Source organism: Hemibagrus wyckioides, linkage group LG28, assembly GCF_019097595.1.
Source record: "Hemibagrus wyckioides isolate EC202008001 linkage group LG28, SWU_Hwy_1.0, whole genome shotgun sequence".
NCBI classification, from domain to species: domain Eukaryota; kingdom Metazoa; phylum Chordata; class Actinopteri; order Siluriformes; family Bagridae; genus Hemibagrus; species Hemibagrus wyckioides.
The window spans coordinates 12,316,921-12,336,081 of record NC_080737.1 but is presented as its reverse complement, the minus strand read 5'-3'; the positions used below and the strand labels follow the sequence as shown (position 1 = coordinate 12,336,081).

Here is a 19,161-nt window from a genome sequence, read left to right as displayed (position 1 = left end):
TTGGAATAAGAATATAAATGGAATAAGAGCTCTGCATAAAGTGGAAGGGAAAATGAATGCAGCCCAATATCAACAGATTTTAAAGCCAAGCCTTCCACCATCAGTCAAAAAGCTAAAAATGAAGAGGCAGTGGATCCTTCAACAAGACAATGATCCAAAACACAAAGCAAAGTCAACTCAGGAATGGTTTCAAAAGAATAAGGTGAATATTTGGCCATGGCCTTCCCAGTCTCCAGACTTGAATATAATAGAAAACCTGTGGATAGATTTGAAGAAGGCCGTGCATGACAGACAGCCAAGCAATCTGGTAGACTTGGAACAAATATGCCAGGAAGAATGGGCTAAAATTGCACCTTAGAGGATACAAAAGCTGCTCAGAGGTTACCCAAAGAGGTTGGAGGAGGTTATAAAGGCAAAGGGAGGACATACAAAGTATTAGAAAAAAAATTCATAAAGGGGGATGCAAACTTTTGGACTGATATAATTTCCATTATTTCACTGTCACTTTCTTTTTATACACTCTTTGACCATTTTTGTTACTTTTGATGATTAAGGAACTTGATGAAAAGAACTTTAGCACTGTTAGATTTGATCCCTGACACAAATGAACAAAAAGATAAGGACATGGGAAGATGATTGTGGTAAGAGGCCAAGATGCGAAGATGCGACCAAAAGCCATAAGGGTTGTTATTTCAAAACTATATAAGAAGCTGGTTCACTACAGTGAAGGCAGATCATCTGTGTTTTGGCATCCTAAACCCTTTTCTTTCCTTTTTTTTTTAATTTTAATTAGCAAGACGTTCTACAAAAAGTATGGTCCCATAGCAACATTTTGGGTGGCAGCAGTGACTCATGACCATAGCCTTTTGTTGGCAGACAGCTAGAGAAATTTTAGAGTAATTCTAGAATTAGCCCTTGAAAGTCAACAACAGAGTCTTCTAGTGAACAGTCTAGCAGCTCATTTTGAATGATTCAGCTCGAGGTAGTGTTATTATCCAGGTTTGACAGGTTTCAGCAAAACATCCAGCCAATCTTAAAACTAATTTAAAAAAGTTCTAATGTACAGATATTATTCAGAGAAATATGGCAGAAACTCCAAAACTTGCTGAGTGGAAATGCTTCTCACTTCCTGAGATGGTGGTTTAATTTCTGGCAATGATCCAGTTAATAGCAATCCAGCAAACACACACACACACACACACACAATACACATCAAACATCACACAGAATACTACACAGAGAAAACAAGCCTGTAACAATCCTTAATAATCCAATAAAACTCCAATAATGACAGATTTACAAGAAAAAGCTCATCCAAGGTATGTGTGTGTGTGTGTGTGTGCATGTATGTGAGAGTGTTTGTGTATTCGTCAATCACAGGCCCCTACTCCCTCGCTATAAAACAGACTTTGATTAAACAGGCGTCTGCAGGTGGTCCCAGTTCAGGTTGTTGGGCCATGTCGAGGATCCTAGGTTTCAGCACCAATAAATATGTCGGAACTCAAAGGGAGGTTGCCAATTTATTTCCAGTGACCGGTCATTTTTGTATACACCATGGGTGTATACATGTTCAAATGCCATGTGTGAACCAAGTCCTGGAACGTCATGACAAACAGATGAAATTTACTCTACTTTTTTTTTAGAGAGGAACCTTGTAAATCGGACAGATGGGTTAGGTTAGACACAGTGCTGTTTACTATATTTGTTCAAGTGAGCTCTGTTTTATTATTACAATTGTAGTATTATTTTTTTATTATTATAATCCGCATAATAATTAATTGCATTTTGAGGATCATCATGGTTAACTGACATTTGGTTATTTTTCCCAAACTTTAAGGGAGGATGCTATACTTATTTACTTACTTACTTGTTATTTAGTTGATGCTATGGCTCTCTCATTCACGCTCTCCAGTTGTTGTCTGTCTGTTTAATTATAGCAAGTACTTCATGCACATTATGAAAGGCACTCTTAATGCTTCAGCATACCAAGATTTACTTTGTAGGAACGGTTTGGGGATGGCCCCTTCCTGTTCCAAAATGACTGTGCACCAGTGCACAAAGCAAGCTCCATAAAGACATGGATGAGAGAGTTTGGTGTGGAGGAAATTGACTGGCCTGCACAGAGTCCTGACCTCAACCCCATAGAACACCTTTGGGATGAATTAGAGCGGAGACTGTGAGCCAGGCACATGAATGGAATGGTCCGCCCTTTGCATCTATAACAGCTTCAACTCTTCTGGGAAGGCTTTCCACAAGGTTTAGGAATATGTTTACTGTATGGGAATTTTTGACCATTCAAATAGAAGCGCATTTGTGAAGTCAGGCACTGATGAGAAGGTCTGGCTCGCAGTCTCCACTCTAATTCATCCCGAAGATGTTCTATCAGGTTAAGGTCAGGACTCTGTGCAGTTCCTCCACACCAAACTCGCCTCATCCATGTCTTTATGGATATTATCTACACTTTCAGTGAGGTATAATTTCTCAGTACTTTGTCCTCCACAGACTCTACACCATTGGACTTTGTGTGATGAAAGCTGTACATGAACTGACTGTTTTACTTTATTGATGTTTAAATCTAAAGTTTCCTCACCAGACCAGTCAGTTTGCATGATTTCACTCGGCTTGGGTTTTATCGTCTGCTTTTTATCATGTTCAGGTTTCTGTTACAGAGGCTGGGTTTGACACACCCACATTCACCCCAGATAACATCTTCTATAACTGTGTTACACACTGAAAAGCTAACTGAGGTGAGCAGAAGCTAGAAACAATTGTAGCTGAAGGGGACAGACCGGGTAATTTGATCAAAAATCAGAAGTGGTGAGTAAAAAGCAGGAACAAAGTATTTGTCTATGAAGGTTATCACTGATGCAGAAAATGTCCAGAGAAATGAATGTAGCTAACAACTGACTATGTTTTGATACATGATTATCTTTAAAATGATCAAAATGTAAAATATGGCATCTGTAGTGTCTCCTTAAAGAAATCTTTACATGTTTTTTTTTTTTTATTCTCTTAAAGATTCATTCTACATAAAATCTACAGGAAATGGACCTCACTCCTGTCCTAACGAAAGTTCTGCTCTTCTTCCTCTTTATTTTTCCTCAGGTATCAGCAGGTGAGTGGGATTTCTTTTTTTCTTTTTTTCAGTTTTTAATGTTTTACTGTGTTGTAGTTTTTCATGTGTGAATGAGATGAACAGGTTTAAACCCTGAGAAGAGGAAAATTGCTCATGTTTTGAGGTGGAAACTCAGTGTCTGTGTTTAAATGCAGAGGTTACATGCATTACATGTTTACCTGCATTATTGTGATTCCTTCATGGTGTCTGGTGGAGGTTGTTGGTGACGTCACTGCCTGATGTTCTGAGGTTTTTCTTCAGAGCTTTAGCAATGTTCCGGCCATCAGCTGCTGTTTCCTCTTTTCCCAGCTTCGGAATGATCTGCTTTTCTCCTGTAACGCTTATATGATCATTATGTGTTTAAAGTTGGTGATATCTAATGTCAAAGGTTAAGTCCTGCAATGTTGTTAAAATGACACATGCTCATTAGGGTTAATATTAGGTAGTATAATTAATTATTTTGCTTTTTGACACTGTACATGTTCACTCAACTCAGCGTGTCCCTATAGAAAGGATTACTGATAACTGAAAAGTTATTTATTTCTCTTTGTTTACCCTGGAAGACGGTGTGCAACAGTGCTAGAGGAACAGTTCTGCTTTTTCTCACATGTTCTGTTCATCTTTCATCAGCAAGTTTATGGGAATAGTTACAGCAGACTATGTGAATGACCTTCATTGTTCTATTCATTGAGAGTAAGGAATTGTTTAGTGCATATACCCAATAAATGAATGAATGAATTGATTGATTAATTAATGCTTTTTCAAATGTACAAGATCTGATTAACACACACATATAACTAAGGAAGCGCGAGTTCAGTGAGCATGTCTAGAGAAAACAAGTTTTAAAAGAAAAACAGTAGCAGAAGGAAGTAGAAGTAGCAGGAAGTGTCTGAGATTGTCTGTACGTAGCTTGTACAGTTAATCTGTAAACAAAGCTTGTAAGAAGCCAAGCATGTAACATATAAATTAGATGAAGTTCAACTACCGAACCTACATTCCCATCCCCAGGAACAGGAACAGGACATAGCTAGCATTGCGTACATTTCTGTATTTCATCCAAAGTGTGTTAAGTGTTAAAAGCTGAATATCACAGGAAGTTACTTTGACTGCAGTGACTGCGCAGCAATTCTGTGGTGTTTAGTAACATTATTTAAAATTAAAACTGGATTTTATGAGCCTGAAGACTTTACTCAGTTGTGTGTGTGTGTGTGTGTGTTTTTTGTTACTTTCCACCTTTACAGTCACACACACACTTCAGTACCTCTACACTGGAGTCACAGGAATAAATTTCCCAGAGTTCACTGTTGTTGGTCTGGTGGATGGACAGCACTTCCTGTACTATGATAGCAACACCAGGAAGGCGATGATGAAGACAGAGTGGATAAAGAAGACCGCCGCTGCTCTGTCAGATTACTGGAGTCATGCCACACAGGATTACCAGTATGACCAGGACTGGTTTAAAGACTATATGGCTACAGCAGTGCAGAGCTTTAATCAGACTAAAGGTGCAACACACACACACACACACGTTTATCTCTGTTCTTCTACTCTGTGTTATGTGTTTATGTGTAAAAGTAAGTTGTTCCTGTGTTTTCTCTCTAGATTTTTATTAAGAGACAGTGACTGGTACTGCACACCTTTATACTGTATAATTATCCCATGTGACCTCTAGAGGAAGTTCAAATTGAAAACGTGCACATGAACCAAAAACAATGAAACAATAATACACATAACAAGTAGAACTACATACCAGATGCCACCAGCAAGATTTGTCCTTCTGGTTACTAATTTATGTGTCTGAAATACCCTTAAACTACACTGTATGCATCATTTACTAGGCTTGAATGCTTCTGATTTCATCTTGTACCACTGTTTGTGTCCTTCAGGAACTGGCAATAGGTTTGAGAGCTTATTTTCATTCCATCTGCAACTCAAAATGGTCTCTCTAGCAAGTGTGTGTGTGTGTGTGTGCAGGAGTCCACACAGTGCAGTACATGTACGGCTGCGAGCTCGATGATGACAACACCACTAGAAGATACGCAAAGTATGGTTATAATGGAGAAGATTTTGTCAGTCTGGATCTGGAATCTGTCTCCTGGTCTGCAGTTAAACCTCAAGGTGTGATTACTGTGGACAAGTGTGATGCTACAGAAGCTCAGGCTCAAGTCTGCACCAACTTCCTGGAGGACGTCTGTATTGAACGATTGAAGGTGTTGGTGTCTTACGGCAGAGCGACTCTGGAGAGGAAAGGTAAAGTGTGTTATATATGTGTAGCCTGAATTGATATATTTCTCTGCAGCTAGATTGTCCATGAAGCTGAATCATGTTCATCATGAAACAGTGTCTAAAATCTGCACCCGATCCTTTACAACAACCAGAATAATAACAAGTGATCCATCTTAATCATATCATAATCATAATCATAATAATAATCATGTGACTCTTCCTACCTAATTTAAATACATGTAAGGAGACTTAGTGACATTTAAAATGAAGAAATCTGAGAGAATGTTTTCCTATTTCTGTCTCTGCAGATCCTCCTACAGCATCAGTGATCCAGAAACACTCACCTTCTCCAGAGGTGGTATGTCACGCTACAGGTTTCTTCCCCAAAGCAGTGACGATCTCCTGGAGGAAGGACGGAGAGGACGTGAACGAGGACGTGGAGCTCAGAGAAACGTTACCCAACCAGGATGGAAGCTTCCAGAAGATAAGCATTCTGAAAGTCCCAGCTGAGGAGCTAGAGAAACACACCTACACCTGTGTGATTCAGCACAGCAGCTTGAAGGAGGAGTTAGTGCTAAAAGTACCAAAAGGTCCTGATCACCTCCACATACAGTATAAACAATAAATCTGATTTTCTGATGCAGCAGATAATAATGACTCTGTGCTGATTTAACAGGTGGAGGACTGATGGCGATCATTATTGCTGTAGTCGTGGCTCTCGTTCTTGTTGCCATTGCTGGAATTATGGTCTGGAAGAAGAAGAACCCTGGTGAGAGGATGAAGGAGGCAGATGTGTTTTTAAAGAGTTCTCAGACTAGATACTAAACTACAATTCTTATGAAGCACAAATACAGTACACACAGTTTCTATAGTAACTGTCTGTCCATCATGTGTCTTTCAGGCTTCAAACCCGTTTCACAAAACTCCACATCCTGTAAGTGAGCCTCTGATTCTTCATTAATATTTCAGTTGTTTACAGTAGTATAAAATTTTACAGAATGATTTGAATGTTTTACAGCCTCCAAAGGAGATTCTTCCTTGTTTGATTCATGTTTGATTCATGCTTATTTCAAAATAATAATCTGTTTATCACATTATCATGAACACCAAAAACTTGGGCTCTCTCAACCAAGTTATATGTAAGCGCCATCTTGGAGATCTACATAAAAAATTCTAAAGTTTAATGTAAAGGAAACTGCATCATGATCTGAGATTAATATGCTATCATACCAGCAGTTCCTAACTTTGGAAATGAGATGTGTGGATTGCATGTGTGGATTGCATGGGTTCCCAACATCTGGTGTTACCAACATCTGGTGAAAATTTCATGTCAATAGCATCTTAAGAAATATATTTACTGAGGGAAATGGCATCACGTGCAATAGACACAGGCGCCCTGTGACCCGAGGATAGATCAGATACAGTACAGTACTATACAGTACAGTACAGCAGTACAGGACAGTACTATACAGTACAGTACAGCAGTACAGGACAGTACTATGGCACTGTCTTTTCAGAGCTACATGAGAAAATTGTAAACGTGTTCATACAGTGTATGGTTCAAGCATTATTTCTGTGATTATAGTAAAGTGTTCCCTGTGTACATTTGGGCTTTTGTTTTGAATAGATTAATCATACCGGTCAATTTTGACCGGGAACACAAAAGTTGTTATTTTGTGCCAGAGTTTAGAAAGTATAACTGGTTTCAAAAAAGTGACTTAAACCTTTGAGTGAAGTACTCTGTGATAAATAGAACAATAGATTTCATCTTAGTATTTGTTATAGTTTTTTCCCTAAAAAACAAGTGGCATAAGCCCAGGTAAATGAGGCCTGCAGGACATACACAGCAATTATAAGTTCAAAACTTGTAATATTTTCCAAATCAAATTCAGATTTTATTCGTCACATACATAATCGTACACAGTATGATATGCAGTGAAATGCTTACAAGACCCTTGAAAAGGAAAAAGGAATAAGGACAGAAAAAAGAAAAGGACAAAATATAAAATACAAAATCTAAAATATCACAAAATATTACAGTAGGTAAAATAAAATAGAAATAAAATATATATAGAATATATGTATAGAATAGAATAAGGTATGGTATAATATGTATATAGAATATGAATATATAATATATGTATATAGAATGTGAATATAGAATATGTATAAAATGTAAAATGTAAACAACTGTATAAATAACTGTAATAAATAACAAAACTATATAAAGTGTGTAAATGTGCAATAAATGTGCAGTGTGCAGACAGCAGCAGTACGGGTGGTCATGGAGTGAAATGAGATGATGAGCAGCAGTGTTATTGTCCATCTTTAAAGTGCAGGTGTGCACAAGTCCTCTTTATGAGTAAACAGGAGCTGAAATGTACATGAAATGTAGCGGGCAGTCTAAAGTCTCTCAAGCGTCTGAGGTGGAAGAGACGCTGCCGGGCCTTTTTCACCACTGTGTTGATGTGACAGGACCATGACAGGTCCTGCGTGATGTGAACACTGAGGTATCTGAAGCTATTCACTCTCTCCACTGGGCTCTCGTTGATCATGGGGGTCTGGTAGTTCCTCTCCTGCTTTTTGCTGAAGTCCACTATCAGCTCCTTTGTCCTGCTGACATTAAGAAGGAGGTTGTTCCTCTGGCACCAGTTCTCCAGATTCCTAATATCCTCCAGGTAGGCCGTCTCAGTGGTGTCGGAGATCCGTCCGACCACAACGGTGTCGTCAGCAAACTTGATGATGGTGGTGGAGTTGGTAGTGGCCATGCAGTAACACATGTACAATGAGTACAGCAGGGGGCTCAGAACACAGCCCTGGGGGGCTCCAGTGCTGATGGTGAGGGAGGCTGAGACATGTCTGCCCATCCTCACTGCCTGTGGTCTGCCAGTTAGGAAATTGGAGATCCACTGAGATGGGCTGAGTTGCAAGTGCTCCAGCTTGGTGGTGAGTGTGGAGGGAATTATAGTGTTAAACACTGAACTGTAGTTGACAAACAGCATTCTAACATAATTCCCCTTTCTAGTGTCCAGGTGAGTGAGTGATGTATGAAGGAGGTGAGAAATGGCATCATCTGTTGCGGATCCAGGGTGTCAGGTAGTGAAGAGACGATGAAGTCTCTGACCAGCCGCTCAAAGCACTTCATCACTACTGAGGTCAGGGCTACAGGGTGGTAGTCACTGAGTCTCCACCATGTTTGACTGTGGGAATGGTGTTCTTCCCCTTATAGAGTTTTTTTTTTATGCCACACATACCTGTGCAAATTATGACCAAATAATTCGACTTTGGTCAATAAATGGACTCCGCTTATTTTATCATTGAGGAAATATATATATATATATATATATATATATATATATATATATGTAATATTCCATACAATGTCAAATAGCATATAGTGAGAAAACATTTCATATCCACTGCTGATTCAAGGTCAAATCAGTCAGCATGATGTCAAGACATCCCTGATGCTAAAGTGTGAAGGATCACTTCAACAGTGTTCCTGTGGTGATGCAATCAATAAACATGTTAAGCTGCACAAAAAAGCAAGTGTGACAGAATTCCCCAGTACAGCATGTGCTCAAAGATTGCAGTATAGTCAATGATGGGGCACAATCATGTCCACGTCCCAATAGTCATTCATTATCATAGCAGCAGCTATGTGCTTGTCCCTTTAAAAAAAACGTGAATCAGAATCAGATTTATTACTAAGTCAAAGTCATAGTCAAAGAAGCTTTATTGTCACTTCAACCATATATAGCAAATGCAGTACACAGTGAAGTGAAACAACGTTCCTCCTAGACCAGGGGTGCTACACATAACACAGACAAAGTACATGTACAAGGAATTTGCCTTGGTATATTGGTGCACAACAATAAAAATATAAATATAAAAAATATCAAGAAAAATCTAAGCAAATCTTTAGCAAGAGGAAATATGACATGTGTAATAGTGCAGTATTATATTGTATAAAGAGTGAACCAGTGCAAGCATTAAATTAGCAGTGCTACAGTCAGTGCAGATAGAAACATTAAGTGGACATTAACTGTACATTAGTGGACCAATGCAAAACTCAGTTTGAGGTAGGAAGGTAAAATAAGGTGCGGGTGCAAAACAAAACAAAGGGGGTTTGTGCGTCCAAGTAGGCAGATAAGAGACCATGGTGTGTCCTGCATGTTGTTGATGAGGCCAGTTGCTGATCAAAAAAGAAACTGTTTTCATGGCATGAGGTTTTGTCTTGATGGACCACAGTCTTCGGCAGGAGGGGAGTGCCTTGAAAAGATGATGTGAAAGTCCTTAGATGAAAATGATCAAAATGAAGGAGGCTGTGTTGTAGTGGGTGTTGGAGTCTGGTACAGCCATGCTTGTAGGCCATGGTGCATTGTGGGAAATGGAGTTTATCTCTTCACATACAAAGAACTGTTATCACATGGCAGGTTTTGAGTGATTCAACTTCTAAATCAAGTCTTTGGAGCAAAAACAAGCACATGGCCATACATTTCTACACACAATGTCACTAATGTTTATTTCAATGATTCTTTTATTCTCATGACAACTGATTAAATATTATTGATCAGCTTCTTGGTCTCAGCTCAAAGTCTCAGCTCCTTCTTTCTCAGCTTTTCCAGCTTCTCCTTCTTTCTTTAGCTGCTTCTTTCTGGTCTCCTCCCCAGCGTAAACTCCACTTTCTGCAGACAAAGAGCATTCGGAATCAGACTGAAATTCTGGTTGGATGAAGTAACTGTTTGTTATTCTGGGGGTTCAGTGTGAAAGCAGATCATTGTCTGAGGGAAGCTCTAAATAAAAATCATTAGGTAATTATAGACACAAGTTAAATACAATTTGTACAGAGATTATTTTCTCTTTTTAAGACCAACAAAACAAAGCAGCAACCCAACACACAGAATTTGATTGCTGCAGAGGAGTCGAATTACTTTCTTCGTGAGAGTTACACCTTGCTGAGTGCAGTGTTCAGCTGTATATGGGTAATGACACACACTCACACACACACACACACAGGTATATAAAAGCAGTCTTGTTACCTGCTGTGTCTCAAACTTGTTGACATCCTCATCCCCAGGTAGGAAGTCCTTCCAGTTGAGTCCAGCATCAATCCACAAAGCACCAGCTTTATTGTGACTCTAAAAATAAAAGGATGAAAAAATCTTAACATTTACATTGACATTCTAGACGATTCACATGTTACTTTAGAGTGTAGGGACAGCAGTAACCAGGGCAGTAGCAGAACTGATCATTTCATATGAGGTAGTAACTGCTCAGATATTTCAGATCCCAAACAGTTAGAGAGAGAGAGAGAGTGAGAGAGAGAGAGAGAGAGAGAGAGAGAGAGAGACACGTACCAGTCGGTTGAGGATGTGAACCAGCAGCACAGCAGCTTTTCCTATTGGCAGCAATGGCTTCGTCACCTCTCTACACACACACAGTGAGAGTTTATGTTAATTACCTAAAAATATTACATTATCTGTTAGAAATAGTGGAAGCAGTACAGCAGCATGTGACTGTGTCTCTGACAGAAGAACAGTTCATCAAATCACAGACTTCTGCACAACCCTAAACCAGTATTCAGTGTTATTACTGCCTGAATCTTAACCTCCAAACCTTCTGAAAGCTCTGATTCCAGTTGCACTATTCTGGATTTTGAAGATTAGTCAATATTTGGGAACAGTGAGGGGTTCCTGAGGACATCTAGGTTTCGTGTCTGATGTGGCGTCTAGTGAACGCTTCTTCAGTGTAACTTATGTGAACAGTTTAAACTGATGCAGGTCTCACGTACACGCTGCTTCCTTCTCTAACAGAGCTATGATTAGTCATGATGTACGAACTGTAACCGCCCAGTTTTTCAAAGCACAGACTGAAATTCATGTATTATTGCTCATCTTTTTTCACCTAAATCAGGTTCCTATTTCCAGAATGTGCTTATCCCTATCACACTGTCAAATGAAGGTTTTGCTGCTCGATAAACACTGTTACAGTAAGAAGTGTACCTGAAGAGCAGTCCCATGGGGATTCCTCCATCATGCAGCATGGGTGTGATGATCTCTGCCAGATACTGCCAGATGTAAGGGATGTCGATGGCCATGTCATCAGCCACCTCCAGAATCTCCTGAAGCCTGAAAAGACACACACACACGATTTTATAGACGGTTCAAAGAGTCCACCATAAGCACCACCACATTTTTAGCCTCTAAATAAAATTTTGCCTCTCAAAAGAAAAAAAAATCAATCTATAAAGTATTTATTTTTTGTGCCATAGTTCTACATTGCATAAGGACAATAACCTACATGTGGGGGAAAAAACCCTGTTTATTTTTCCTTGTTGGAGGAAAAAACCTAATTAAGATACTTTTCACTCTTTGCTCTTGTGTGTAAACACTGAAACATAATTTAACAAGACGGGGATTAATACAGTGATTAATGAATCTGCAGGCTGTAATGAACTCTTCACCGAGTTCAGGATCACCGCTCTGAATGAAGTGAAGCAGAAATCTGAACACGATGGACGTCATTGTTAAGGCTCAGGTGTGTGGCGCTCAGCAGAATCGCTTCACAGTCTGATTCTCTGAACGCTCGCTCGAAAATCTGAGTCATACAGACGCCTGATGGTTTTTACAGAATCGAGACATTAAAGTAGAAGCCCGAGTGCTCCTCAGATCCTCAATCCCAACAATGATCATCAGTGGCCCAGACACGTTGCACAAAACTGAGGTCATCATCGAAGCAGGGTGACGAGAGTGTGGAATATAAGGACACATATCATGATGATATAAAAAAACTGACAAAGTCTATTGGGACATTTATCAGTAACGTAAAATAGCAGGCTTTTGTGATTTATATCTGTGGAACCAACAGCGTTCTCCTGCTGGTCTGAGGAACACTCACCCTCTGAAGTACTGCTTAGGAGGTAAAATCCTGGTGCTGATCAGTTCGTGCAGCAGAAGGCCGATGCGCTCTCGGGCGACGGTGCTGCCATCGAGCACCAACTCCACAGCATTACGTATGAAGACGAAGAGCACAGACGCACCGTTCAGCTCCTCTACACACTGTACTGCCTCCTACAGGACAGAGAGAGAAAGAGTTTGAACATAACACTTCTGGCTTTAAAGCGACTGCAGTACAGAATTTCACTTGCAGTCATTTTCACCTTCAGGTCGTTGATGTGCAGGTACTCCTCTATGATGGCGGTGGTTTTCTTCTCCACCTCCTCCTCACTCAGAGCCGGTTTGCTCACTAATAAAGACAACATAACAACATATAAATGTTTGATGAATTAATACAAGCTTTAAGACTAAGACATTCATACTAACTTTACACTCAGTAATTAATGATGCAGTTCAATATCTGTTGCTTGATGGACAGCAGACGCTTCCATGTGGGTGGAAGAAGGAAGTGCAGTCCACAGAATTCATGATAATGATATTTTATCAGGAATAAAATCTACACTATTGAGACGCAGTTCAAACAGAAAAATACACATTAAATTACTAAGAACAATTACAGATACCTTTCCTGTCCAGCTCTTGGTCCTGGGGAACTCTGCACTTAGAGTCCAATGAGGATGAGGACAATGTGGATGAAGGTCCTGACTGCTGAAGGACTGAGAATCGGTTCAGGGTGCCCATGGCCGACCGTCCTGCGTCAGGCTGTGACAATAAATTAAATAAAGAAATAAATACACACACACACACAAAGACACACACACAAACTGACCTTAAGCCACTTTATGGTCTATGAACATTACATTCATTTCAATTTCTCAAACAAACTCGTCATAAATTGATGGTTTTGTTGTTTTGCACTCAGGTCTTTCAGTACCTCAGTGAGGTGAGGCGTGTCGATGGGCTGCTTCTTGGTCCTGCTGGGTACCCCGTTCCAGCCCTCCTCCTGAGGCTGATTCATTTTGCCTCGTCTTTCTTGACTCGAGTTTTTCTTGGACAGAAGCAGCTGCTGCACTTTAATCTGCTCTCTTTGTTCCTCCAGTTCTGCATCTTTATGGATCTGGTCAATGGTTTTAGGGCCCTGGTCACCTCGCCGGGGAACCCAGTTATTCTGTACACATAGAAAAGAGCAGGAGGATCAGAGGCAGGAGAATGTGAACAAACTCAAATCCTTCTGGATTTCTCGGATATCTGATCCACCATTATCTGGCTTGGATCTGGTCTGATAACGATCCTGCATGCGGATTCAGTGCCACCTCTACTGTTTACACCATGTTTTTACACCCAGTATAACGTGAATTATTACACCCTTTCTTATGACAGGACACACAAAACAGCCCTAATATTTTATAGAAACAATAAAGAAAAAGCTCTTCAAAACACCAGGTTAAATATATGGCTACTTTCCTCTTTAAAGAAGGCAAGTGTGAAAAGTGCTGCTCTGAGCATGATCAACAAAATAAATGTGTTTGAACAACAAAAGTGCTTAAAAAAAAACTATGACAATTAAAGGTAAAGTGATGAAGTGAGAGAGAAAGTCTGTTTTAAAATGTCAGAGGTCAAATAAAGAAAATGAAATGTACTTTTCTCAGGTCCAACACGTCCTGCAGCATGAAGCGGATCCTTGAAGATGTTTTTCTCTCCTTTACTATCTGCTCCATTTGTTGGAAGTACTGATCCATACAGGGCTATAACACACACACACAAACACACACACACACACACATTTAACACACTGCAGCAGTGCTAACGTTAACATGACTAAAGAGAATTCAGCAGGGTGTGTGTGTGTGTTTGTGTGTGTGTGTGTGTTTGTGAGCACTAGTTACTTTTGACTTCTCGAGGTCCAGGCTCTTGCCGATGGTAGACAGGAGTCTGCAGAGAACCTCGAGACTCTCGTCGTTGTGGTTCTTCAGCAGCTTGACGATGCAGACGTGCATGATCTGCTCCTTCATCATCTTCAGCTTAAACAGCTCTCCAATGAATCTGATGTTGCCGAGGGAACGGCGGCGGGCTTCGTTTAGCAGCTTTTCAACTTCCTCCTGCAGGAAAACATCAGCGTTTAGTCACGGTACGCTGGTTACCACATTATTAGTGTAAGGTTTACATACACAGCTTATTTTCTCCATGGTCTTAAACATGCTTTACATATAAAAGATCTGAAGATTTCCTATAAATCCACATTGCGTAGTTAAAAGACGTGCGCGAGTGTGTGAGATAGAGAGATGTTGTGTGTGCAGCACCTCTGTGGCAGCATCCAGCTCCTTCTGCTTCTGCTGAAAGATCTCATCATCGCCTTTGTCGTTCTCAAACTCTTTCTGGCAGCGATTCAGCAGCAGTCTGTGGAAATTCACAGTGGCTCCAGAGTTGTCAGAGGTGGGCACTTTCAGCTAGACAAAGCAGAAAAAAAAGACGATTTAAAAACCAGACGATTATGTGCTTTTTTAAAGATGAATCTATCTAGCCATGTTCAACACTCAAGTCTGTTGACCAGCTTTACACTTTATATGTTCTTCTGTAATGTACAGAAACATTTCATTAAAAACACTCCTCATTTCCTCAATCCCATCAATAATCAGTGGCCCAAACATCGTGTCTCAAATCTAATGAGAATCTCAAAGACAAAGCAAGAACATAATCCCCCCCCCCAGTTCCATCTCCTAACCCCCCCCAAGCCCCCGGCACTAGAATTGGTCCCAGGTTATACCGTGTCTCATTAAGCACAAAGTGACTGACCCGATGCTTCATATGAAGATTGTCCACAGAAAACTGTAGAGAAAAACATCCCAAGAACAGAATCAAGAGCATAATCACTCCTAGAATTCATTTAGTGTTCATTTCTACATCATCATTCTATACCACTCTACTGAGCAGATTTTAATGCCAGGGTGGATAAAACATTCATCTAGAAAACTACCAATATTCAAATAGAAATCTTTAGTTTCTTATAATAAACGTATAATATGTATGTTTAATATAGAGATTATAATTAGACTTATGAGACATTTATTATATACAGCAAATAAACATACTTTTTAAAAATGAATTCTGTTTATGTTTGCTCAAATCTTTCTTTCTTTCTTTCTTTCTTTCTTTCTTTCTTTCTTTCTTTCTTTCTTTCTTTCTTTCTTTCTTTCTTTCTTTCTTTCTTTCTTTCTTTTGTTTCTTTGTTATTTTTAATTCTGTTTAAAGTGTTTAACTAATAAAAGAGAATTGGAGACTTGATTAAAAACACATGTTTTCTTGTTAGTTCATTAGGTCAGGAAACAGCTACTAAAAATAAGACTTTTTACATTACTAAAAAAAAAAAAAAGTTACGTGTATACCTGTATATAACTTCCACTTCATTTACTCTGATGTTCATTTCATTTAATGCATTTCATGCTTAACACAGGCCGTGTAGAGCAGCTTCCTGACCCAAAGTCCATCTCCTCTTCTGTTCACTAGCTCCCTGAGTGTCTCAGTCATGTCTATAATGATCTTGGCTATTAAATCAGGGGTTGAATGTCTTTGTCATGTCACACTCCAACCTGGTGGTAAATATGAAGCTCATATGAATGTAGACACTCAAGACTTTAAGAGTTTCTAGTGTTTCATAAGAATGTCTGTTTCCCATTTCTGCTCTCTGAGACACTCCAAGGGCTTGTTCATAAGCAGCTCAAATTTCATCTTCAACCACTGACATTTTGTCTAATTGTATCCCCACAGAGGGAAAACACATGTCTCACACTAAAAGCCCACTGAAAGTCCATTTCATATCAACCAGAAAATGTTAGTTTATACTGAAGGAACATATGCAACATGTCCATTTCCATTCCACTGGTGTATTGGAACAACAGCATATTGATAGAAAGAGTTTATGCTCAGGTCATATTAATATAATATTTATTTTGTAATTATAAACAGGAAATGTTCACATTACCTATTTTATACCCATGTCTCTCTAGAAGAACGCCAGCGCTGACCCCAACTCCAACTATAAAAGCTGACCACCAATGTGCTGCCTGTCCTGAGAAACCCTCACATCAAGGCTCTAAGGTGGGCTGGATCTTTCATTTGTGTAGTGTAACTGTTCCTATAACATTACACCTTGTTCATGTTACCCATTGTTTTGTAGCCCTAGTTGTCTCTGGAGCTGCTGTCAATCTTATCGATCATCAACTCGTGGAAGAATTGCAACTACCTACATCACCCTGCACCACCCCTTTCCACATCACAGCAGTCAACAACTGACCCATCAGAGAAGGCTACATCACCTGTCATACCGTCCCTGTCACCATGCAAGTGGGACTCTCCTTTTATGTCACCTCCTCACCCACCAACCCAGTTATCTTAGGTTTTCCATGGTTCCAGGTACACAACCCTATGTTCTTATGTTGGGACAAAGAACTGACTCAATGGTTCCCATATTGCTTGAATCACTGCCTCAATGTTCACACCAGCCGTCCATGCTTAACCACTTCTGTGGAGAGCCCAGCCCGCAACCAGCCTACACTCATTCCTGGGGAGTAAGACGATCACAGGGAAGTTTTTAGCAAAGAATGAGCCACTGAACCGCCCCCTCACCGACCATAGGATTGCACCATTGTCCTACTGCCCCCCCAAATGCCAGATACACCGATCAGGCATAACATTATGACCACCTGTCCAATATTGTGGTCCCCCTTTTGCTGCCAAAACAGCCCTGACCCGTTGAGGCATTTTTGGGAGTGTCCTAGGCTCTACCGTGCTGATTGCCTGCACCCTAGCAGAGTTGGAGCAGAAGTCCTCTCGGACAACATTTCCAGGACACTACGCACCATCTGACTGGTGAGTCATACCTCAGATCACAACTATACCTATGGTAACTATGGTTCAACTCACCAGACTGATACAAGTGCACACATAGCTTCTTACTTTTACTCAGAAAACAGGACCCAAGTTTAACTCATTCGAAGTGCTTGTCCTTAAAGTTGCACTCACAAAAAATACTTTAAAAATCCCTGCTCTATCTTGCTCTGGCCACCATGTATAGACGTTAATTTTCTAAAAGAGTTTGCACATCTACTCTCAGACCTATTGATTAATTTTGATAAATTGTTGATTGTTGGAGATTTTAATATTCATGCAGACAACATTAATTTGCCTGATCTGTCTCAACTTTTTACTAAACCCCTAAATGCAGATGATCTAGATTCTCTTCTCTTGTTGTCATTCTATCATCTGTCTTGCTGCTTGTCTGTCTACTTATCTTGTCTACTTCATGCTCTTGGTGACTTTTCATGTAGACAACACTAATTTGCCTGATCTGTCTCAACTTTTTACTAAACCCATAAATGATCTAGATGAAGTGACTAACAGTATAGGCACTATTTTCACCAGCAGTTTATTTATTTTTTACAGCCTCTCTTCTCTTCTCTTCTCTTCTCTTCTCTTCTCTTCTCTTCTCTTCTCTTCTCTTCTCTTCTCTTCTCTTCTCTTCTCTTCTCTTCTCTTCTCTTCTCTTCTCTTGTTGTTCTCTCATTCTCTCATCTGTCTTGCTGCTTGTCTGTCTACCTATCTTGTCTACTTCATGCTCTTGGTGACTTTTCTGTCCTATTTCTTTGAGGGTGGAATCATCAGAGAGTATCTCAGAGACTTCAAAGTCAAAGTCAAAGAAGCTTTATTGTGACTTCACCCATATAGCTGATGCAGTACACAGTGAAATGAAACAACGTTCCTCCTAGACCAAAGGTGCTACACATAACAAAGACAAAGTACAGTGATGCAGACAAACACAGAGCTAAACATAGAGATAAAACTAAACTATATTTAAGGTGCAATCTTTAAATTAGACATACAACAGAAGTGCACAGGATGACAAGACAAGACAGTGCAGACAAACAACATGTAGACCGACTCTGTGCAAAAGAATAGTGTTGACAGTGAGTGCAATTATTAAAGTTAACATGTAAACAGGATCAATATAAAGTGTAAAGTGTAATGTAAAGTGACATATGCATGCAAACAGGACAATTTTTGTGTGTGTGTGTGTCCAGCACAGTATAGTTCTCTGTTGAAAGCAGTTCTCATTTGTTTGTGTGTGTGTCTGTGTCCAGCACAGTTCAGTTCTCGTTGGGAACACAGTTCTCAGTTTTTGTGCGTGTGTGTGTGTATGTGTGTGTGTGTGTGTGTGTGTGTGTGTGTCCGTGTCCAGCACAGTTCAGTTTCTCTGTTGAGATCAGATCTTGGTTTTATGTGTGTGTGTGTGTGTCCGTGTCCAGCACAGTTTAGTTTCTCTGTTGAGATCAGATCTTGGTTTTATGTGTGTGTGTGTCTGTGTCCAGCTCAGTTCAGTTCTCTGTTGAGGTACCTGATTGCCTGAGGGAAGAAGTTGTTCATCAGTCTGGTTGTGCGGGACCGAATGCCTTGGTACCCCTTTCCGGATGGCAGAAGGGTGAAGAGTGTGAGGGGTGTGTGGGATCATCCACAATGCTGTTAGCTTTGCGGATGCAGCATGTGGATTAAATGTCTGTAATAGAGGGAAGAGAGACTCCGATGATCTTCTCAGCTGTCCTCACTATCCACTGAAGGATCTTTCGATCCGAGACGGTGCAATTCCCAAACCAGGCAGTGATGCAGCTGCTCCGGATGCTCTCAATGGTCCCTCTGTAGAAGGTGGTCAGGATGGGAGGTGGAAGATGAGCCTTCCTCAGCCTTCTCAGGAAGTAGAGGCGCTTCTGGGCTTTTCTGGTGATGGAGCTGGTGTTGAGTGACAAGGTGAGGTCCTCTGCCAGGTGAACACCAAGGAATTTGGTGCTCTTGACAATCTCCACAATGGACCCATCGATGTTCAGTGTAGAATGGTCACTCTGTGCTCTCCTGAAGTCAACAACCATCTCTTTA

General features: G+C 40.2%; 2 protein-coding genes, 1 non-coding gene and 1 pseudogene across 4 annotated transcripts; 1 reads left to right on the top strand and 3 right to left on the bottom strand.

Annotated features, from left to right (window-relative positions):
- The first annotated feature begins 2,731 nt into the window (after positions 1 to 2,731).
- LOC131348534 (BOLA class I histocompatibility antigen, alpha chain BL3-7-like) lies at positions 2,732 to 7,378 on the top strand. Of its 2 annotated transcripts, XM_058383586.1 has the most exons (8): positions 2,732 to 2,817; positions 3,019 to 3,115; positions 4,357 to 4,620; positions 5,090 to 5,365; positions 5,650 to 5,931; positions 6,018 to 6,110; positions 6,243 to 6,275; positions 6,360 to 7,378. In XM_058383586.1, the coding sequence occupies exons 2-8, from the start codon at positions 3,046 to 3,048 to the stop codon at positions 6,482 to 6,484; spliced, it is 1,143 nt and encodes a 380-aa protein (XP_058239569.1). In that variant the 5' UTR covers positions 2,732 to 2,817; positions 3,019 to 3,045; the 3' UTR covers positions 6,485 to 7,378. The 2 variants fall into 2 exon arrangements, with proteins under 2 accessions (XP_058239569.1, XP_058239570.1); XM_058383587.1 differs by having other exon boundaries at positions 6,243 to 6,498.
- A 1,522-nt stretch (positions 7,379 to 8,900) lies between these two features.
- LOC131348688 (eukaryotic translation initiation factor 4 gamma 1-like) lies at positions 8,901 to 14,237 on the bottom strand. Its single transcript, XM_058383823.1, is given in 10 exon segments — positions 8,901 to 10,029; positions 10,384 to 10,482; positions 10,696 to 10,771; positions 11,347 to 11,472; positions 12,242 to 12,414; positions 12,504 to 12,589; positions 12,864 to 13,002; positions 13,058 to 13,408; positions 13,881 to 13,985; positions 14,127 to 14,237. Coding segments are annotated over 10 exon segments (1,311 nt in total). The 3' UTR covers positions 8,901 to 9,984.
- LOC131348807 (small nucleolar RNA SNORD66) lies at positions 12,005 to 12,080 on the bottom strand. Its single transcript, XR_009203991.1, has one exon. It is a non-coding gene; the product is annotated as a small nucleolar RNA SNORD66 (small nucleolar RNA).
- A 607-nt stretch (positions 14,238 to 14,844) lies between the features above and the next one.
- Positions 14,845 to 14,910, bottom strand: LOC131348809 (small nucleolar RNA SNORD66; annotated as a pseudogene).
- Between the last annotated feature and the right edge of the window lie 4,251 nt (positions 14,911 to 19,161).